Raw genomic sequence first — 20,434 nt, 5'->3', positions numbered from 1 at the left:
TTTAGGTTGAAAGATATATATTCAAGACAACAGCAGCAATTATTAACCTCAAATTTGTCTTTTTTTATCATAGAAGTTTCATTTATCTGATGCAGTGTGCAACTTTATGATTTCAAATACAAAAAAAAGCACTGACAATGTGCACAGTATACATTCACACATGGCCCTCTGGATACTGGCTTTCGATTGCTGTGTTGATGGCTCTGATGCTCTCGGTGCTATACTCCACTGCCCACACATAGTTTGCCTGCCTCCCTGCTGGTGCGCTGGTTCAGTGGCTGGTCAGGAGAGCTCAGGTGCATCAGCACAGAAACCGAGGCTAGTGGAAGAACTGGCAACCAGCCAGACTACTATGGGAGGTCCTATATTCTCCTACACAGGAACATTCATAGTAGCCACATTTCAGATGATAATCAGCCACAAAAAAAAAAACACTAAGAAAGTGGACAGTTTATGTGCATTTGGATTTTTTAGTACCCAAGAGACGCATGAAGCTTAAGATTTGACTATTGAGATTTGCTGCTTGTAGAGGAGACACTTCTATAGGTCACACAATTTATATAAGCTGTGCAGAAAGGCGTATCGCTCCTTGATCACAGAGAGCATTTCATAACCGCCCGAGGAGGCACCACCCTGCCCCGGATTGTGTTGATTTTGTTTGTGTGTACGTGCAGCTTAAAACTCATCCCATTGCTTCCATAACAAGTGCCATTTGACACACCAGTGTTTCTCTATTTAGACTGTAGTTCATGCATTCCCCTACACTCGATTAAATCTCACTTGTACGTGTATATGTGTGTGTGGCAGTTTGTCTCTATATCAGAGGGAGGTTTGTTGGAGGCAACTTTACAAAGTAGGGACAACTAGGTTTCAGTTATCCTTCCTAACGCAGCGTGCATGACAGATCCAAATCTTTCAGAACTGAAGAGCATTTAGATATTTCAATGATTTAATGAAACGTTGTGTCACCTGGTTATGAGAAGTGCAGATGAAGTACTATCTACATGAGGGGATCCTCATATCTTTTGACCTGCACAATTCCTATGATTCATGCCTGGTGTCACGTAGCACTCAGAACATGCCTGTAAAGTTCAGGTAACCATATTCACCTGCTGTTAATAATGAGGCGGAGCAGCAAAATCCATTTAATAACAAATGATCACCACCTTCTTTTGATATCCTACACTCACCTGTCCCAATGACTTGTAGGCCTGACCCAGAATTAGTCCAGAGAGAGCAGAAGACACGCCAAAAGCACAAACACACACACACACACATAAAGAGATCAGAAACACAGATGAGCCCCTCGGATCTAAAGAGCCGAGTGAGGGTCACAAGAAAAACAGGTGATGATAATATCTTTAAACTAGTGGAGAGGGAAAAATAGATCAAAAATACCCTGATATCATATTCCTGTTATGAAAAGGTTACAAAGAGGAATTGCACCCTTAATAACCGTCTTTTGCAGGAGATTCGTGACCAGCTGAGAGATAGCGTGTGACTGTGCAGCCACGGTTACTCATACAGATAAAGGAGGATGGCTGTCGTGCACACAAAGACACCAGGTCTCATCGGTCATTCAGATGCCTGCACTTTCTTGGAAAGAGTGACAAGTATTAGGGAAGTTATTTGTACCCCCCACCCCCCTCACATGAGAGGGGAAATTCCATCTTTACACTTGTAAGTGTGCTCTTCACTCATTCACTGTTTATGTTTCGTTTCCCCTTTTAAGTTTAGGAGTAAAAAAAAAAGAGGTTTTGGATTCATTTAATGCACGTCTGTAATTTGAATAAGCGTATCCTTCGCATGCAAGCATCAAGTGCTGTTTGGTCTGGCAGATAAAAACAGGTTAAGCCTCCCACACTATTTTTGCCCCAGTTTCTGTAAAAAGGCACAATCGCTCGAGCTGCAGACAGAGTCCTCTGAAGTAACATGAGAAAGGATTGTTGTGATTTCTGATCAGGTTTGGTACGAGAGTACAACAGGCTTGCACACTGTTGCGTGTGAACCTCTGGCTCACTGCCAGATGAGACAGCGTTAAGGACAGGTTGCATAAGAACTGAGGTATGTTTTTATTTTGAAAGAGTGTGTGTCACGGAATATGGTTTAAATTAGAAATATGCCTGGTCAAGAGTCACGTAGGCAATTTATGTAGACAAGCGATGACACTGATGGTTTCCTGCTCTATCATCACCTTCTGGTGGTTAAGATAAGCAGGACACAGACAAAGTGCACGCATTAAAAGGGAACTAGGGCTGTGGAAAATAGTGCACAGAGTCTAAATCACAATGAGTCAATGGATACGTTTAGGAAAGCTGCTATATTTGGGCTTTAGAAATATAAATTAAAGCTGTAAAGCCAAAACTATTATATTTGATACATGAGTTTTTGGGACCTTTCAGTGTGATTTTTTTTCTTTTTCTGAGAAACCTGAACAAATTTTACAGTGACTTTTTAAACCAATACATTGCACGATATAGCAAAAAAAAATCTTACAAATTAAAACCTATATATGGACAGTAACATTTAATTTATTATTTTTTAATAGTTAAAGGATTAAAATAAAAACTCCAGTTTAAAAAATATAAATGAGAATTTATGTCATGAACTATAGAATACATCTCATCAAGTTGTTTAAATCATGAAGACCAATGCACTATAGATGCTGAGTTCCAAAAACTGTGTAAATGTTTTGTGTTTTGTTGAGTCACTGTGATCAGATTCTTGATTGATTTGATGTATTTCATTTCAAGTAAATATCACTTGTACTATTGTACTGCTTGCAAATATTTGTATTTATATTTTGACAAATTGTGAATAAAGTTATAATCAAAGGTATTAGTAACTATTAATCGGGGAAACAAGAACTAAAATTATTGTCATTACAAAAAGCGAGGAATCTCATCTGCAACATAATGCTGGACGCAAGAATGCAATACCTCGTTTTAATGGCGCCATCGCGAGGAAAAACATCACAATGCCCAGAGCTCTTTGAGTAAGTCATTCGAAATACTAAGTGTGCATTGTATTTAATAAGAAAGAGCACTTATCCTCATGCTAGTGCACTTAATCATCATTTATAGTCACCTTACAGTCCCATTATGTCGTTTCCCGAAAGTCTTAGTCAGAGATTAGCGGTCAGAGTTATCACGACATGACTGAAAGAACAAGGAAGAACAACTGTCAGAAAATGATTAACTTAAAAATGTTTATTTTGTTCCAAGAAAATATAGTAATTATATTATTATTTGACTGTGGTTATTTAGCATTCTTTAAAAAAAAGAAAAAAGAAAAAAAAAGACCAAGTTTAAAATATATGAGGGTAAGGCTTGCAAGTTAAACTATCCACAGATTTAACTACACTTTTTGTATAATACAAACTACAGTAGGAAAGGCAATTTTGAAGTTCTGTATTTATATATTGTAATTACCCGCTAAGCACTTCCGGGAACTATCTGAAGGCTATTCGATTCACGTGACGATCATGTTCTTTTTAGTTTTCTCAAAAAATTAATTAACAATTAATACCGGGGATACATAAGAGGGAATAACTAGGGAGGAATATAATAATAATAATAATAATAATAATAAAACTTCATTCATTTGCATTTCATTCAAATATTCAAATTCAGGAGAAGCAGAAGTTGAATTAAGTATGTGAAGTCTCTCTCCATCCAACAGCTACATAGCAATGGATTGATGTTAATTAGAACTACAACTCCCATGAATCGTTTCACTCGGCAGCACTTCCGCAAACGACCAGCGTTTTGGCGTAGAATGATAGAGCACTCCTCTACCGCTGACGACATGGCTGTGAAAGCGATTTTGTTTGATTTGGACAACACGCTCATTGAAACGAGTCGAGCAGGTGAAGTGGCGCTAAAAAAGGTAATAAAATAAAGAAATAATTCGCCTAGAATTTAAGTTATTTCCGTCAGCTAATTAAAGTCGGTTTTTGTAAGTTTTACATGGAAGTGCGTAGACTAGTGACGTCTTTCAGTCAACCCAATGATACATTTATTTTACTGTCTTCAGTTCGGGGCTCTTTATTGTCTATTTTAACTAACTGAGTGGCTGTTATGGACGTTTGCGCTGCTGTTGCTGCCTAGTTTTCACTTTTATTGTCCGATTGGCAGGACCGCATACGGAGTCCGGAAGGGGCCACTATTCAGCTAATCACTAAACAGGCAGGGGCTCCGTTTGTCCTTCTTTCTAAAACTTTCGGATTGGCTAATCCTTGCAAACCAAAGTTTTGAACAGCTAGTGGATGGGTGTGCTCACAGACAGAGCAGTGCGTCTGAGATGACCATCCCCGACACTCACACTGTACAAGAGAATAAAGAAAGGGAGATTAGAAAAAAAAAAGTTGTTTTATATATATCTTTTTTGCTACAACAATTCCAAATGCCACTAAAGCATGGAAAAATCAGGAAAAAAAAGCACATAATACATGTGAGGAACTAAAATCCTGTCGCACCTCAAAATTGCTTGTTTAGAGTACGAGAATACTAAAGCCCCTACAACCACCTAAATAAATGCCCTTCTTTGTATCTTTGGTTGTTCTTCAGCCACAGATGACTATTTTTATTTTTTGCATTTGCATTTGCATAAAATGAAAAAAAGGATTTTGGAGGCTAACATCTTGTGGTGAATTTCTGAATTTCATACAGACCAGTGAATTTTTGAAGACCACGCTGGGCCTTGATGACAGCACCGTCTGCACCATTTGTGACAAGTTCAAGCAGAAGCTGTTCCATGAGAATTTTGACTGCTCAGCTGGTCAAACCATAGATGATGTCCGTGCGCATCACTGGGAGGAAAGCATCAAGGAGACTGTAGGGAATTGCTCTACGCCTTCTTTGCCAGCTCAGTGTTATAACATGTGGAAAAGCAGTCGTCTGGAGCTTCTCACTCTTTCTCCTCAAGTATGCAACCTCCTGAAACAGCTGCGCAGCAGATACAAGCTGCTGCTGCTGACCAACGGCGTAGCCCAGACCCAGAGAGAGAAAGTGGCGACGGCTGGATGTGAGGAGTTCTTCGATGCCATTGTGATCGCAGGAGAACACAAAGAGCAGAAACCATTCCCCTCCATCTTCAGGTTGTGTTTCAGCATGCTGGAGGTAGAGGCTCTGGACTGTGTGATGGTGGGAGATTCTCTGGACACAGACATTCAGGGGGGCTTGAATGCCGGAGTTCGGGCCACAGTTTGGATTAATAGTGCAGGGGGGGGCGCGTCAGAGAAGCCAGACTACACTATCACTACTGTTCTGGAATTACCAGATATTCTGGCACAGCTGCAATAAGAACAACTGGTGAAGAGTGAATGAGTTTTACTTGAGATGTTGTGGGAATTTTTACCTATTGATATAATTGATTTAGATATGACTACTCCTATTAGTTTTCCAGTGTTCAACGAGGTGCATTTTAATTTGAGGTTTCTGGTTGGGATTTTAGACACCGTAATTTTGAACATAGAGTCTGTAAGAAAATGTGTGTTGAAGCTTCACTATTATACACATGAGGCAGTCAAAGTAATTGCATTTAGTTAAAAACTCGAGTACAGTTAAGATACTTGTACGAGATTATTAAGCATGTTTTTGACATTGGCACTGTTGGGTTCAAGGCATTTCAGACTGATGCCCTATTGTAATCACGTTAAATTTTTCCATAGCACATGCATTTCTGTATTCAATTCAGTAATCACATTAGTTATAATTTATTCTTCAGTTACACAAAGTTACCTGCATGATGAAATAAAAACACGTGTATATAATCAGCTAATTTCAGCTTGTGTGCTGGGAGGAGTTAAATGGACTGAACTAAAGTGCTTTTATAAAACTTGCCTCATTCACCCATTCATACGAGCACTGTTTTTCCATTCCTTACCTATGTAAGTGCTTTCTATCTAACATTCACAGTGTCATACACCGATGGATTGGCAACTTGGGGTTAGTATCTTGCCCAAGGCGTGCAGACTGGAGCAGATGGGGACTGAATCACCAGCCGTCCTATTACTAGGTTACCTGCTCTTTAGACTTTTGAAAATTGGAGAATATGGACATTATTTTTGTTTTATTGCACAAAAGTACAAGAGTGTACAGGTAAAGTGCAAACTGTGTCCAGGACAGAAACAACTGCATCATACTGCTAAGACAACATCGTCTCATTGCGAGCATCAGCACATACAGCACGCCCACACAAACTAGCATTCAGGAAGCCAAGCAGATGTTAAAGCTGAGCAGCCAAAGCCTGCTCTTTAGTAGGTAACAAAGGCAGTAATGAGCAGTCAGCATTGTATCCTCCATTTCTACAGTAGAATCACAGTGCTGACCCATTCAAAGTCTTTTTGTTTAAACTTTGCTCTGCAGTCACACTTAAAACTAAAATAAGAGAATATTTATGTCCTCAATAGGCTGGGATTTGTGGGAGTGCAGCCTAAGGCTTGATTTAGACTTCTGCTTTGTAGAGCCTACGACATAAACTACGCAAGGGGCTGTCTTCATTGCTAGCGTTTATACTTGTGCCGGCGCAGTATGTGTTAATTACCATGTGGTTATGTTTTACATGCTGTATCAGTCAAGACACTGGGCCTTCTTTTCCTCCTGCATCCAGGTCTTCATTGTGGTGATTCCAATAGTTTGAGTAATCTCCCTCCAGGAATTTCCTGACATTTGCTAGTCCTTATATTGACGCTATTATTATTTGTCCATAATACTGAGACGATTATTCTCTTACTAATAAATCCAAAAACCTCAACAAAGCAGTAGCTGGAAATGCACAAGAGGAAATGACGTACTGAACTGGTCGACAGTGTTTGTCGACTACTTTGAGCAAACGTGTATTTACAGGTTACACCAGTGGTCACAGCATTCTCACTGAAGCATAAATCCCGGTAAGGTTTATATAAGAGGCTGCTAATGTATTTAATATCATGAGTGGTATAACAAATTACTTTCTCCAGTGAGTAATGTAACGCATTAATTAAAAAAAAAAAAAAAAGTAATGATCCCAGCACTGTAGGCAACTCACCTTTCACCCAGAGCTGCTCACCCCTCCCTCTTTTCCATTGTTGTGATGAAATAGTTTTAGACAGTTTTAATTTATTCTTATTTAATCAAGCTTGAAACAGTTTTGTTTGAAGAAAATACGATTTTGTGGGAAACGGGCTCAGTGCCTTTACTTCATCCTGATCACTTTTACACTAATTTACTGTTAGTAGCACCTCAGTAAAGTATTAAGCACACACTTTCCCCAAGGGGACATTTTCAGGACACTTTATATTTCCAGTGCATTTTGTGGTCATGTGTGAAATTTTAGTCCAATGTGGCACTTTTAATATTTCATAATTTCTCTTAATGGATCTGAGTAGTCTTGACTTCTACTGTAGCAATGACAAATTAACCTGATACTGAACATTTTTATTCATCGCAGAAGATTGTCAACCCGTGCATCCCATCATACACTGATACTTGGTCATGTTTTTGGGGCTAATAAAACTTTTCATGGACATCATGTTATGCGTTTATCGTCTTCTGTTGGCACGCATGATTTGAGCAGCTTTATTGAGACCCGTCTGAACAAAGTGTGCAGGGTTGGCGCTTTAAGGCATGAATCTTTACATCCTATAAAATTCACTTGACTTCTAATTTGACTTTGATGTTCATTGCAGCAAGCTCAGCTACAAAGTAGCGGAAGACATAAGGAACAGACACCGAGTCAACAGAGTCACTTTTGCCACACAGGGTGCAGACAGTCTTACGGTGGCGCATGGATGACCAGTAGGGCGGCGGTTTCTCCAACAAAGGGGAGAGAAGGCTGCCACAGTCAACGCACACCTGAGCCACTGAGCGGTCTGAGCAGTTGAAGAGGCGATCGTGAAGTAAGAATGAAGAGCCGTGAGCCAGCAGGGCGTCTCGCTCCATCTCCCCGAAACGGATGCCTCCCTGCACGTTCCTTCCTCCTACGGGCTGGTTGGTCACTTTGTCTCGTGCTCCTGTCGTCCTAACTTGGAACTTGTCGGAGACCATGTGACGTAGCCGCTGGTAGTAGACCACACCGATGAAGATGTCTGCCTCTAGCTCCTGACCGCTCAGTCCGCTGTACAGCCGCTCCGTACCGTAGTAGTTGTAGCCGCCCGCCCGAAGCAGCTCGCCAAAGTAATCGAGCGCCGAGTTCTCCTCGGAAAAGGTGAAGGGTGTGGCGTCGTGGCCGAGGCCGTGCAGGGCGCCCGACTTGCCGGCCATGCTCTCGATGAGCATCCCAATTGTCATACGGGAGGGGAAGCCGTGGGGGTTGAACAGGATATCCGGAGTCATGCCGCTCTCGGTGAAGGGCATGTCCTCCGTCGGCCACAGGCGGCTCAGGATGCCCTTCTGTCCGTGGCGGCTGGCAAACTTGTCACCGATGGTGGGATTTCGGGGCATTCGTACAGTGATGCACACGCGCTTGAAGCGGCCTGAGCCGCCGTCATTACTGCAGACCTTTATGTTGTCAACAATACAGGCCTCCTGACTCCTGCAAACAGAGAAGAGAAACCATAAAATGTGAATAACAGAGGTATTTTACAACTGAGCTGATGAAAAATGATCACACTGCTACAAAAATGTTATCGCGTACTTGTAGTAGGAGATAAAGGTCTGCCCAGTGTTGAGGTTGATGTAGCTGTAGAAAGGGTCTCCATACTGAAGCACCGATCCGATGAAGGGCAGTCCATCAGCGTCTAGTTTTTCTTTCACTTTGGGGTCGCCTGGCTTGGTTCCAAACACCACGCCGTCTTCTCCCTTCACCTTCTCTGCCAGGTCCACCAGCTCCGTCTTGTAGATACTTCCATGGGCAAAGCCTCTCTCCCATGACGACTTGTTCACAATCTGATGAAAACAACATGTGTCAAGAGTTCAACCCTATCCCGATTAAAAATAGAGAACAGTTTCATTTAACTCACCATGGCATCTTCCATGTCGTAGCCTGTGTAGGATATGACGGCCACGATGGCGTTGGTGCCGCTGGGGTAGTTGTCGAGGCCGTAGTGGTCGTACATATAAGGCCTGACTAGTGGGCTCTGTGGGGTCTGGAGCCGGTACAGCTTGTTATCAGAGCGATCCATGAAAGAGTGTAGCGGGAAGCCCATAGTCTGCTTACCTGAAATAAGGGGAATGAGCACAGTGGTTCATGGAAAATGTAGGTTTGCTCAAAACTGTCAAAGAAAAGATTCAAATAACCTACCCATCTGACACTGGTACATGTTCCTGGGACTCTGGTTGTGGTCAGAGTATGGGATGAAGTTTGCCACCACACTGAGCATACTGTGAGGGAAGAGCTCCTGGTGTGTGGTTACTCTTGGTTCAATCTCATTCTCCAAGATTCCGACATTGATGTAAAGCTGCAGGCAAAGGAGAAAAGGTGCTCGGACTAAAACGGTGCTCTTACAGCTACAAAAAAACCCTCCACTTTTAACACATTACCTGTTCAAAGGTGCCAATCAACTCTTGCTTGCCAAAAGCCAAGTTCTGTACAGGCCGCACCATGCGACAAGGTGTTGTGAAGAGGAACAGGCCTGGATATAAGCTGGCCTTGCCTGTTTTGGGAACCAGGACAATCTCTGTCCAGGGAGGAATCTTCTTCTCTCTTAACACCTGGAGGTATAAGTTTTAAAGATCAGTTTTCTGCACAGTATACACAGGTGACACCAAGCAGGAGTTAGTATACCGTGAACCTGCAACTAGGGCTGCCACGATTAGTCGACTAGTCACGATTATGTCGACTATTAAAATCGTCGACGACTAATTTAATAGTCGACGCATCGTTTGAAGCTTTGTAAGGTCACAAAGGACGCAGGAATGAGTAGTAGGATTTAAGGGTGTAATAACGGACTGAAACAGAAGATGGCAGCACTGCATGTACAAGGATGCCAGCTGCCGTTAAACCCCGAAGAAGAAGAAGCTGTGTCCCAGAATTCATAGCGCAGCTGTCAACAATGGCGGCAGCTAGTTAGTTTTAACTTTACTCCTATTATTCTTTCTGGGTCACAAAATAAACGTTTAACATATTTTCAGGCGAGAATGTAGCTGTGTAAACCTCAAATATCGGCTCAGTTTATCAAGACACCACATATTTTCAAAAGCGCTCCGACGTTTTCGGAGACGTCTGTTACCCACTAGCTCGTTAGCTAGGCGGGGGCAAGGCTAACTAGAGCCGTGAGAACACCGGACTCCCGGCAAATCGTTTTCAAACCCACCACTGTCTTTCGCTACTCAGGTTAAACATGATATATAAGTCACTTAGATAACTTAAAATGTTATTGTTTGGCTTTCTTTAGTATTTTATTTGTTCCTGAGTAAATCGGTTTGGCTAAGATTAAAGTTATAGTTTTTGCACAGCTAAATAAACTTCAAGCAGACAGCTGATCATCAGAAGTGTGAGACGCTGGATAATATACTCCGGTGTCCTGTTATATTTTAGAAAGCAAGGAGTTTATTAAACTTCACCGAAACAATCTGCAAATTTCATTAAAAATTAATAAACTACCATCTTGTCTTTATTTTTAGTTAGCACAAACACTTCAAGCTGTAAGCTAATGATAGTTATATAAGACCAGATGCTGCTGGTGCAATAAGCTGTACGCTGTACGTCCAATGGATGATGATCTGATTAGTCGACTAATCGCAAAAATAATCGGTGACTAGTCGACTATCAAAATAATCGTTTGTGGCAGCCCTACCTGCAACAGACAGTGCACAAGTGAAGTGAAGAAGAGAGTGTAGGCAGGGTAGAGTGGATGGAGACCAGTGTCAGAGGTGATAGCAACAAGAGCAAAAGGGATTTAAGTAGGTAGCAAGACCTGCTCTGATGAACTGACAAAAAGAGGTGGAGCTTATGTTATCATAGCTTTTCATTGGGAGAGACCAGGATGGAGGCAATAAGAAATTAATATAAACGAAGAGAGGCAAAGCTGAGATGGTTTGGATGTGCAGAGGAGGGACAGTGGATATACCGGACAAAGGATGTTGAAGATAAAGCTGCCAGGCAGGAGAAAAAGAGCAAGAAAAGATTCATGGATGGACATGCAGAGGGCCGATGTGACAGGGGAGGATGCTAGGGATGGAGGCAGATGATCCACTGTGGTGCAGCTAAAGGGAGCAGCTAACAGAAGACAATACCTTGAACCTGCGCAGTGATTCAACCACAACTGGAGCCAAGTCAGCCTCCACCCAGCCAACAACAGCACCGTCCAAGACCACAGGGTAGCAGTCTGCAAAGGCCCGACCAGGAGTTCCATCCACAGGAGTGACACCTAAACGAGCAGATACAGCAAACGCATTTCAACCCAGTGCCACGTGCAGAGACTTTACCTGGCCAGGCCTACGAAGTATATCAATGACTGCCTGAGTTAATCTTTTATTTCAGCATTACTTTAATGACGTTTCCCCACAGGCAGGTCACTGTTATTGGAATACCTTACAAAAAGTATTATTTAACAATTGATTCATGAAAGTATTGCTATGTCTCTCATTTGCAAGCACACGCGCCGACCTCTCCTCCCTAATTGTCACAAATCTATAGAGTCTAGTTCTGTGGTAGACAATGGACTAGCTTTTGGTCCTGGGTAAGATTGTACAACAACTGCCTGAAGTCAGTCCTCACCAAGCGAACAGAGCAGAGCAGGCAGTGACGTGGTGGACAAGGTCAATGCCACAATTTCACAGCTGGCTGTCATGTGGTTCATGAGTCCACAAGGCTCGCCGTCTGGAGTGTGGACAGGACACAGGAAGCCCCAGGACTCGGGCAGCAGCTTACGCACAGAGGTGGTCCTCATCTTAGCGAACGCTGCTCCTCTGTGCACGCAGCGGAAGTGAGACAGGTAGCGAATGAAGTTGAGCTTGTCAGCTACAACGCACAGCCCGGTGTTCTGCAGCATGCCCAGACCTGTGGGAGGAGGGAGCACATTTTTAGATGAATGAATGAATGTTTTAGTGAATTTTCAAAGCTGGCCATGTATTAGTCTTGGACAGGACCTGTCTTAGACTGGAGGTTTCCAGTGGCCAGCAGATATTCAAATGGTCTGGTCAAGTCAGTTCCCATGTTGAGCATCTTTATCATCATTTCAGAGCTCCATCCTCCGGTCACTTTGCTGCCTCTCTTGTCAAAGGACAGCTTCACAGACACCAGCCATGCAGTCAGTCTCTCCTGCGAAAACGTTTGAGTGGTTAAATCACACAACTGAAGGCTTAAGTGGAAGAAGACACTTTGTGTGAGCACTGTGGAAAGTGTTGGGAAGGTTACTTTTAAAATGTATTCCACTACAGATTACAGAATACATGCCCCAAAATGTATTTTGTAAGGTATTCCGTTACGTTACTCAATGACAGTAACGTATTCCAAATACTTTGGATTAGTTAATATATTATCATGCTTTTTACAACTACATGAATGTACTACTGCTGTGTGATTTATTACTATTACTGAAGGCTACTCGCCATAATGGCTTTCCACCGGCGTGGAAATACCAAAAGAGAGCACAGTCTAACATATGAATCAGGAAAAGACCGCCGTGTAATCCATTTATTTCAACAAAGTAACTGTATTCTGAATACCACCTTTTTAAACGGTAACTGTAATAGAATACAGTTATTTTAAATACATAATGCCGGTACAGTGGTCCCTCGTTTACTGCGGGAGTTATGTCCCAAAAATAACCCGCGATAGGTGAAATCCGCAAAGTAGCCAACTTTATTTTTTACAATTACTATAGATGTTTTAAGGCTGTAAAACCCCTTACTACACACTTTATACACTTTTCGCAGACAGGCACAACACTTTTCTCTCTTAAACGCTCTCAAAGTTCAAACCTTCGTAGAAAAATAAGTCCAGTATTACAAAATGAAGGCAAAGGCACCCGCGGTTGCCTTTGACGGTGCAAAACGTCTCGTCGACATTGTGTTTGTTGGGGAGAAAAGTTACAAACATACAGTACAGCACACTGCTAGCGATCGAAGATTTATGTAAATTTAACAAGCTGAACGCATTCTGTACTGTAAAGGAGACACGGCACGAGATTGACTGACAATGGTCTACAGCCAATCAGGATGCAGAACACAATGTGCTGGAAAAACAAAACAAAAAAAACATGAAAAATTGCACCAAAAAAATCCGCGAAACAGCGAGGACGTGAAAGGTTACAGCGAGGGACCACTGTACATGTATTCCATTACTACCCAACACTGACTGTGGACATGGAGCAGTCAGGTAAAAAGACAAGAAGTAGTCCACAGAAAAGAAACATGAATGTAGTGAAGGAGGACATGCAGAGGGCTGCTGTGAAAGATGTTAGCAATCGGGTGAGATGGAGGCAAATGATCTGCCTAAGAGGAGCAGCTGAAATGCTACTACAGTCCTGCTCAGCAAAGGAGAAAGGACAAAGACAAAAAAAACTAAGAAAAATATTGAAGATTCTTGCCTTCAGAAACATGAGGTAGAGCTGACCAGGAGTGAGCACTTCCTGGCACACGATACTGTCGGGGTTTTCTTCCATGCACTCCTGCTTGGCAAAAGTGAAGAGCTTCCTCGTCATCAGACAGAGCAAGTAGAACTTCTCCACGTCTGACTTCAGGTGGATGCAGATACACTCACTGATCAAAACAGAGTAAGCCCCTTTTTTTAAATAAACATACCACCAAACATAAAGCAGAACGGGTGTCAACCGTATCCATCCCCAGAACTTACTTTAACAGGAAGTTGGCACACTGTTCATTTGTGTACCACTCAGGGAGGTTCATCTTAACCCTGAAGCGCTCTCCGAGGTAATTGAGCACCTTGCTGCGGGTGGTGCAGTTCTCCTCCATGACGATGCGCAGCATCTCGGACACACAGGTCTTGTAGAAAGAATTGTCCTCGCGGCCTTTGATCAGCTCCTGGTAGATCTGGAAGTCTGTGAAGTCCACCAGAGCCTGAGGAACATGAGAGCAAATGAGCACACAATGAGCCTAAAGGATTTTTATCATTAACTGTTCTGTAATGAAAGCTGCAGGCTTGCTCACCTTTAATGCAAAGCCTAGTGGGAGGAAGAAGAGCTCTTTCTGGTAGATGAAGTTCAGCATCACAGTTCCATTTTCCAGATAATGCAGGTTCATGTTGATGGCTGTGTGCTCCTCCCTCACGCAACGCATAGAAATACCTGAGTGAAGAAAAAGCCGGTGAAAACATGCAGGCGTGGACTCATTGCTGCACTGTTTTCTTTAGAAGTAATACTTACCGTACTGAGTGTAACCCTGACCCCTGTTCTTCCACTTGGGTCTTGACATGGCGATAGGATAGTTCCTCCTTGGCATTATCAGCATGCGGATAACCTTCTCAATTCCATTCACAATGAAATAACCTCCCATTTCCTGTCAAAGTTGATGCTGGTATTATAGGACAATATTTAAACCCATCCTGGCTCAGTTTAAAAGTACAGTTGCCATATCCTACCTCGGCTTCTTCGTGATGCTCTACAAGCTCTTTGGGGGACATGCCATGCAGGTTACACAGCTTGGACTTCACCATGATGGGCACATGACCCAGAGACTGCTTGATGATGCCTTTGGGAACTCCATTGATCGACCAGCTGACGTCTGCCTGAAATGAGTCAACACTCACCCAGTCAACATGGATTATTTTAAAACGTTGCTGTGGGAATATAAACACGACTCAGGCTTACCACTATTTTCCCTTTGTACGAGCATCTTCTTCCCCGGCACTCTGCTGGGAACACCTTCATTTCCTTGCAGATGTTCCCTTTGGCAACCACTGGGTTTTGGATGGCAGCTTCAACGAAACCAAGGCTGATCCGTTCATTTTTGAACATGAACTCTAAGGGGGGGATGGACTGGGAAAGGTGACGGAAAAGTGAGAAACGTAAGAAAGGCAAAGATTATGGGAAGCAACTGCAAGAGGGATGTTCACAGCAGGTTGAGCAGCTTTCAGAGAAAATACTGCTGGAAATGATACCAGCAGCTAGTCGACCAGCAGGAAACCAAATTCTTCACTCACTCATTTCATCGTTGTTATGGTGGCTTTCACTGGCCTACAGTAACTCACTGCATATCACTGCACTGCGTGCTCAAGACAAGCTTACACAACTCCGAGTCACACAGTGTACGCTATTAATCGTAGTTTTAACTAGTTGGGGTTAATCGCTGGTCTTAATGAAGTGATTCATCACATTGTTGAGAACTTTGAAGAAATATTTGCTGACCTGCACAACGCGGTTGAGTCCGTCTGTGACTGCCTGGTCAAACGACTCGATGTGAGCTTTGGTCAGATCCTGAATGGCAGCATGCTGGGTGTCCTTCATGTGGCCAAAGCTTCCATCTGTCAGATTTTTCAGACTCGGACCTTTGGGAAGATCACTCCACTTACTTGAAAAATCCATGCTTGCGCTTGTTTACCACATGTGCATGGTTGACACAGGAAGCACATGCCCTACACAGGAAGAGAAGCGTTTTCTTCTTCGCTTAAGTTTTTTGGGTGTAACTAGACTCGCACACTGCTAGCTTAGCGCCATCTTGTGGGCGTAGTTATGCATAAAATTTCGTTTAGCTAAAATGACGCGAGTGGTGGTCATTGCGCCGCTCCTCCAGTTGGAGGCGCTGTGCAACCGACAAACAGCGGTGGTTTTCAATGGAAAGAAAGGAGAGAGAAACTGCGTTGACGCTTTTATAAACTGTAAAAACATGATATTTAAGTGTGTGTGCTGTGTGTATATTTCTGTGGAGAGGGGAAAGAGTATAAAAAGACTGGGTCCCGCTGTATTACTCAGGCTGCACTACAGCGTCTATTCACAGGCGCGATCCCACTACTGAGCGGCACGGGGGCTTTGACCTGCTCCGTTTCCGACCTGGGCCGGTGCACCCCTCCTTAGGCGACCTGGTGGTCCCGAGCTCCCCCAGGAGCACCATATCGATACCGAACTTAGTGCGGACACCCGATCGGCATAGTCCGCTGCAGCTCAGAGCTCCTGAGCTCAAACGATCCGCCAGCCTCAGCCTCCCGGTAGCTTGGATTACAGGCGCGCGCCACCGCACCCGGCGAGAAGTGCTCTCGTTCATGCAGGCTTTAAGGTGTCTACACGTGACGTCATCCGAGAGGGACGCTCTGCCCTCGCGGCACCTGCTCATTTAAAATAACATTATTATTATTCCAGAAATAAAAAAAAAAAGCTAAAGGTAAAGATTAAATCTTAATGTTTCACATTACATAGTCAATTTCATTTCATTATATAGCGCCACACTGTAACAACCCAACACTGTCTCAAGGCGCTTCATATTGTAAGGTAAAGATGCTACAATAATAGAAGATTACAAGAAAATGGCATATTGTAATGTAATAAAAGTGCATTGAAAACACGATTCAAAGTCACACCAACTTCAACCATTTTATTTTTCAAGGCTAAATCTTAATAGGACACATCCACAGATCAAACTGAAAAACATTTCTCCTCCAATTCTTTGTCTTCCTGACCTTTGTCAGCTCCAGTTTCTAAAATCATTCAGTACTGGTTATCTTGACACATAATCCACAACTCCACTTATTACACTTTGCTTGCAGCAATCATTTTACACTACAACATTTAGTAAAGAAAAACAACAACAGTCTCCTTGAGCTGAGGAGTTGTTAATAAAACTGCTCTGTGCTGAGTCTGCTTAATGACAGGAGGGTTTGTATGAATGCAGAAACTTTCATATAAAACAACTCTGTTACCAGTTTGCTTCGGGTACAGGGAGTGGCAGTTTGATTATCCAGTGTCTGTACTGAATGATGCTACTTTAAGTGCTTGATGATTTGGTGGACTGCCTCTATGTGATTAAGAGACTGAAATAATGTTGTGCATGTTTCTCATCTTATCTGCTTGGCAACAAATGATTCCTTAAAACATCTTTAACGACTGAGCCTTTGCCTCAGGTTTGATGACTAAAATGGGTGGATTATATTAAAATCTATGATTATTCACTCCAAAATATTCTTAGACACAATAATAGATCATCCAATTAGGCTGCTTTTCAATGTAACATTGTGATGTTTAATATACTGAATTGAGGTTTGCAAATTTTAAAAGTTTAAATTACACTTTTAAACAGCATATTCCATTAATATTAATTACAAGGCACTGTATGCATGACACTATGATTTAACAGCTGAGCCCCCCTAAAGGTTTGAACCCAGAGTGGCCCCTGCTTCTGATCTTCATTTCTAGTCATGTAGAGGAATGTGCCATATTCATTCTATTTGGCTAATGTTTCCTCACTTTTAAGAGATTTCTGTTTGATAGCCCATAAAGCCCTGCTACATCTTAAATAGCAGACAAAATTATTGTAATGTAATAAAAGTGGATTGAAAATAAGATTCAAAGTCACACCAAGTTCAACTATTTTACTTTTCAAGGCTAAATCTTTATAGGATACGTCCACACGTCTTTATATAGAGTGCTGAGGATTTTTCCAGTTTTTTTAAAAAAAAAATTAGTTCAAAGAGGAACAAACTCCCATTCCATTATTTTGGACAAATGTGGAAAAATCCATCCACATCCATCCATTTCTCTTAGCCAGCTAAAGTTGTAGCCTATCACAGTTGTAGTTTCTCATATTTAATTGCATTACCTATTACTTGCGGTGAGTGCTTACCTATTTGAAGTGCATTTCAAATATTTTTTTCTATGAGCAGAAAAAAACACAACATAAATTCAAGCTGTTGTTCTGTGCTGTTTACAGTCCAGCATTTTGATTTTATTTAGTAAATTAATATCTTTCAAATCTTCAGACATCAGTTTGCCTGCAACAGGCATTACAGGTTCTCTTATACTCCTGATGCACTGTAGCATTAAACTGTAAACCACAGGGAGACTGTGGATATTACAACTGCCAAGCAAAAGATTACACATTGAAGCTCTGGATGACATAATAGCTGAAAGTATTCATGCTTCATTTATTTAAAAAAGAGAAAGTAGAGCTTTGCTTTAGGCTGCTTTTGTTTATTTTTGTGTTCATTGAATACAGTCACCGAAGAAAGAAAAATGGTTATTTGTATAATTTTTACAGTTATTATGAATTATTATTAAAAAATTATTATTAGTGAAGTTGCAATGTGTTGGTAATTTCTTCTTCCTCAAGTTGGAGGCGCTGTGGGACCAACAAACAGCAGTCTTTTTCAATGGAAAGAAAGGAGAGAGAAGCTGTGTTGACGGTGTTATAAGCTGTACAAAACGTGATGTGTGAGTGTGTGTGCTGTGTGTATATTTCTGTGGAGAGGAGAAAGAGCGTAAAAAGACTGGGTCCCGCTGTATTACTCAGGCTGCACTACAGCGTCTATTCACAGGCGCGATCCCACTACTGAGCGGCACGGGGGCTTTGACCTGCTCCGTTTCCGACCTGGGCCGGTGCACCCCTCCTTAGGCGACCTGGTGGTCCCGAGCTCCCCCAGGAGCACCATATCGATACCGAACTTAGTGCGGACACCCGATCGGCATAGTCCGCTGCAGCTCAGAGCTCCTGAGCTCAAACGATCCGCCAGCCTCAGCCTCCCGGTAGCTTGGATTACAGGCGCGCGCCACCGCACCCGGCGAGAAGTGCTCTCGTTCATGCAGGCTTTAAGGTGTCTACACGTGACGTCATCCGAGAGGGACGCTCTGCCCTCGCGGCACCTGCTCATTTAAAATAACATTATTATTATTCCAGAAATAAAAAAAAAAAGCTAAAGGTAAAGATTAAATCTTAATGTTTCACATTACATAGTCAATTTCATTTCATTATATAGCGCCACACTGTAACAACCCAACACTGTCTCAAGGCGCTTCATATTGTAAGGTAAAGATGCTACAATAATAGAAGATTACAAGAAAATGGCATATTGTAATGTAATAAAAGTGCATTGAAAACACGATTCAAAGTCACACCAACTTCAACCATTTTATTTTTCAAGGCTAAATCTTAATAGGACACATCCACAGATCAAACTGAAAAACATTTCTCCTCCAATTCTTTGTCTTCCTGACCTTTGTCAGCTCCAGTTTCTAAAATCATTCAGTACTGGTTATCTTGACACATAATCCACAACTCCACTTATTACACTTTGCTTGCAGCAATCATTTTACACTACAACATTTGGTAAAGAAAAACAACAACAGTCTCCTTGAGCTGAGGAGTTGTTAATAAAACTGCTCTGTGCTGAGTCTGCTTAATGACAGGAGGGTTTGTATGAATGCAAAAACTTTCATATAAAACAACTCTATTACCAGTTTGCTTCGGGTACAGGGAGTGGCAGTTTGATTATCCAGTGTCTGTACTGAATGATGCTGCTTTAAGTGCTTGATGATTTGGTGGACTGCCTCTATGTGATCACCACGTCTCATCTGCTTTTAAACCCCAAAGCACGCTGGACCCCGACAGAAGCAGAGTAACATAGTGTACGCTGCTAAGTGCCAGGAGGGTTGTTATGATTCATACATTTGGGAAACCAAACAACCTCTGGCGAAGCGGATGGCAAAACACAGAAGAGCTACCTCTTCAGGCCAGGACTCTGCAGTCTATTTACACCTACAGGCCAGTGGACACTCTTTCAATAATGAGGATGTACACATCCTGGACAGGGAGGAACTCCGGTTTGAGTGCGGAGTCAAGGAGGCCATTTACGTGAAAAGGGAAAGACCATCTCTGAATCGAGGAGGGGGTCTAAGGGTACATCTTTCGCCATCTTACAATGCTGTGATTGCAGCCATTCCCCAACTCTCTGTGAATGGTACTCATGGCCATTGATCAGTGGTCTTTGATCAGTGGGTTTTGGTCATTGGTCATGAGAAATTGCATAATTATGATGAAGGAACTGATCTCTCAGCCCATTGTTCCTTCAGTGGGCTGGTTTCAGTCATTATGCAAATGTACTGTTTATAAGATTGGGGAAACCTGCAGTCAGCTGAGACTGAAGAAGTCATTTGGAAGAGTGACGAAACATTTCTCCCACAAAACGCTACGTCCAGATGAACAGAATCAACTTTTGGGGGTTCTTTAATGACTGAGCCTTTGCCTCTGGTTTGATGACCAAAGTCTTCACTTTAAAACAGGTGGATTATATTAAAATCTATGATTATTCACTCCAAATTATTCTTAGACACTATAATAGGTCATCTGACAAATTCAGCTGCTTTTCAATGTAACACTGTGATGTTTATTATACTGAAGATTCACGATTCAGGATTCAAGATTCTTTATTCGTCACATGCATAGTTATACAAGTACAACACGCAGTGAAATGTATCCTGACACGCTCTTGAACTGCAAAAGGGGAGAGAAGAACATTATATACATAAAGTGAATATATACATGGGGGAACTTTATGAGCATTAAGCATTAAGTACACACGTGACGTCATCTGGAACCAGTTTAGAAAGCCGTTAACAACATTATCTTTC

General features: G+C 42.2%; 2 protein-coding genes and 2 non-coding genes across 4 annotated transcripts; 1 reads left to right on the top strand and 3 right to left on the bottom strand.

Annotated features, from left to right (window-relative positions):
• Positions 1 to 3,742: 3,742 nt before the first annotated feature.
• nanp (N-acetylneuraminic acid phosphatase) lies at positions 3,743 to 5,857 on the top strand. Its single transcript, XM_085297519.1, has 2 exons — positions 3,743 to 3,888; positions 4,671 to 5,857. The coding sequence occupies exons 1-2, from the start codon at positions 3,778 to 3,780 to the stop codon at positions 5,301 to 5,303; spliced, it is 744 nt and encodes a 247-aa protein (XP_085153645.1). The 5' UTR covers positions 3,743 to 3,777; the 3' UTR covers positions 5,304 to 5,857.
• Positions 5,858 to 6,094: 237 nt separating this feature from the next.
• On the bottom strand, positions 6,095 to 16,078 carry polr1b (RNA polymerase I subunit B). The gene is made up of 15 exons (XM_085297518.1): positions 15,230 to 16,078; positions 14,693 to 14,860; positions 14,464 to 14,610; positions 14,249 to 14,381; positions 14,034 to 14,170; positions 13,720 to 13,943; positions 13,454 to 13,625; positions 12,012 to 12,183; positions 11,641 to 11,922; positions 11,157 to 11,290; positions 9,462 to 9,632; positions 9,223 to 9,379; positions 8,942 to 9,138; positions 8,617 to 8,867; positions 6,095 to 8,514 (listed from the first exon to the last, which is right to left on the bottom strand). The coding sequence occupies exons 1-15, from the start codon at positions 15,404 to 15,406 to the stop codon at positions 7,632 to 7,634; spliced, it is 3,405 nt and encodes a 1,134-aa protein (XP_085153644.1). The 5' UTR covers positions 15,407 to 16,078; the 3' UTR covers positions 6,095 to 7,631.
• Positions 15,765 to 16,063, bottom strand: LOC146561427 (signal recognition particle RNA). The gene has a single exon (XR_014888050.1).
• A 2,213-nt stretch (positions 16,079 to 18,291) lies between the features above and the next one.
• LOC146561425 (signal recognition particle RNA) lies at positions 18,292 to 18,590 on the bottom strand. Its single transcript, XR_014888049.1, has one exon.
• Positions 18,591 to 20,434: the final 1,844 nt, after the last annotated feature.

Source organism: Mchenga conophoros, linkage group LG13 (genome assembly GCF_057382185.1).
Source record: "Mchenga conophoros isolate Kocher_MC1m ecotype Shallow Benthic linkage group LG13, M_conophoros_male_GT1.1, whole genome shotgun sequence".
Lineage (NCBI taxonomy): Eukaryota > Metazoa > Chordata > Actinopteri > Cichliformes > Cichlidae > Mchenga > Mchenga conophoros.
Note: the sequence above shows the minus strand (reverse complement) of the source record. Positions and strands in the feature narration are given on the sequence as shown.

Excerpts from the sequence above, each read along its gene's own strand:
- nanp (XM_085297519.1), top strand. The coding sequence starts at position 3,778 with ATGATAGAGCACTCCTCTACCGCTGACGACATGGCTGTGAAAGCGATT. Across the intron at positions 3,889-4,670 it reads GTGAAGTGGCGCTAAAAAAG|ACCAGTGAATTTTTGAAGAC; the intron begins GTAATAAAATAA and ends AATTTCATACAG.
- polr1b (XM_085297518.1), bottom strand. The coding sequence starts at position 15,406 with ATGGATTTTTCAAGTAAGTGGAGTGATCTTCCCAAAGGTCCGAGTCTG. Across the intron at positions 14,171-14,248 it reads TCAGGGTTACACTCAGTACG|GTATTTCTATGCGTTGCGTG; the intron begins GTAAGTATTACT and ends TTCTTCACTCAG. Across the intron at positions 9,380-9,461 it reads TGATTGGCACCTTTGAACAG|CTTTACATCAATGTCGGAAT; the intron begins GTAATGTGTTAA and ends CTTTGCCTGCAG.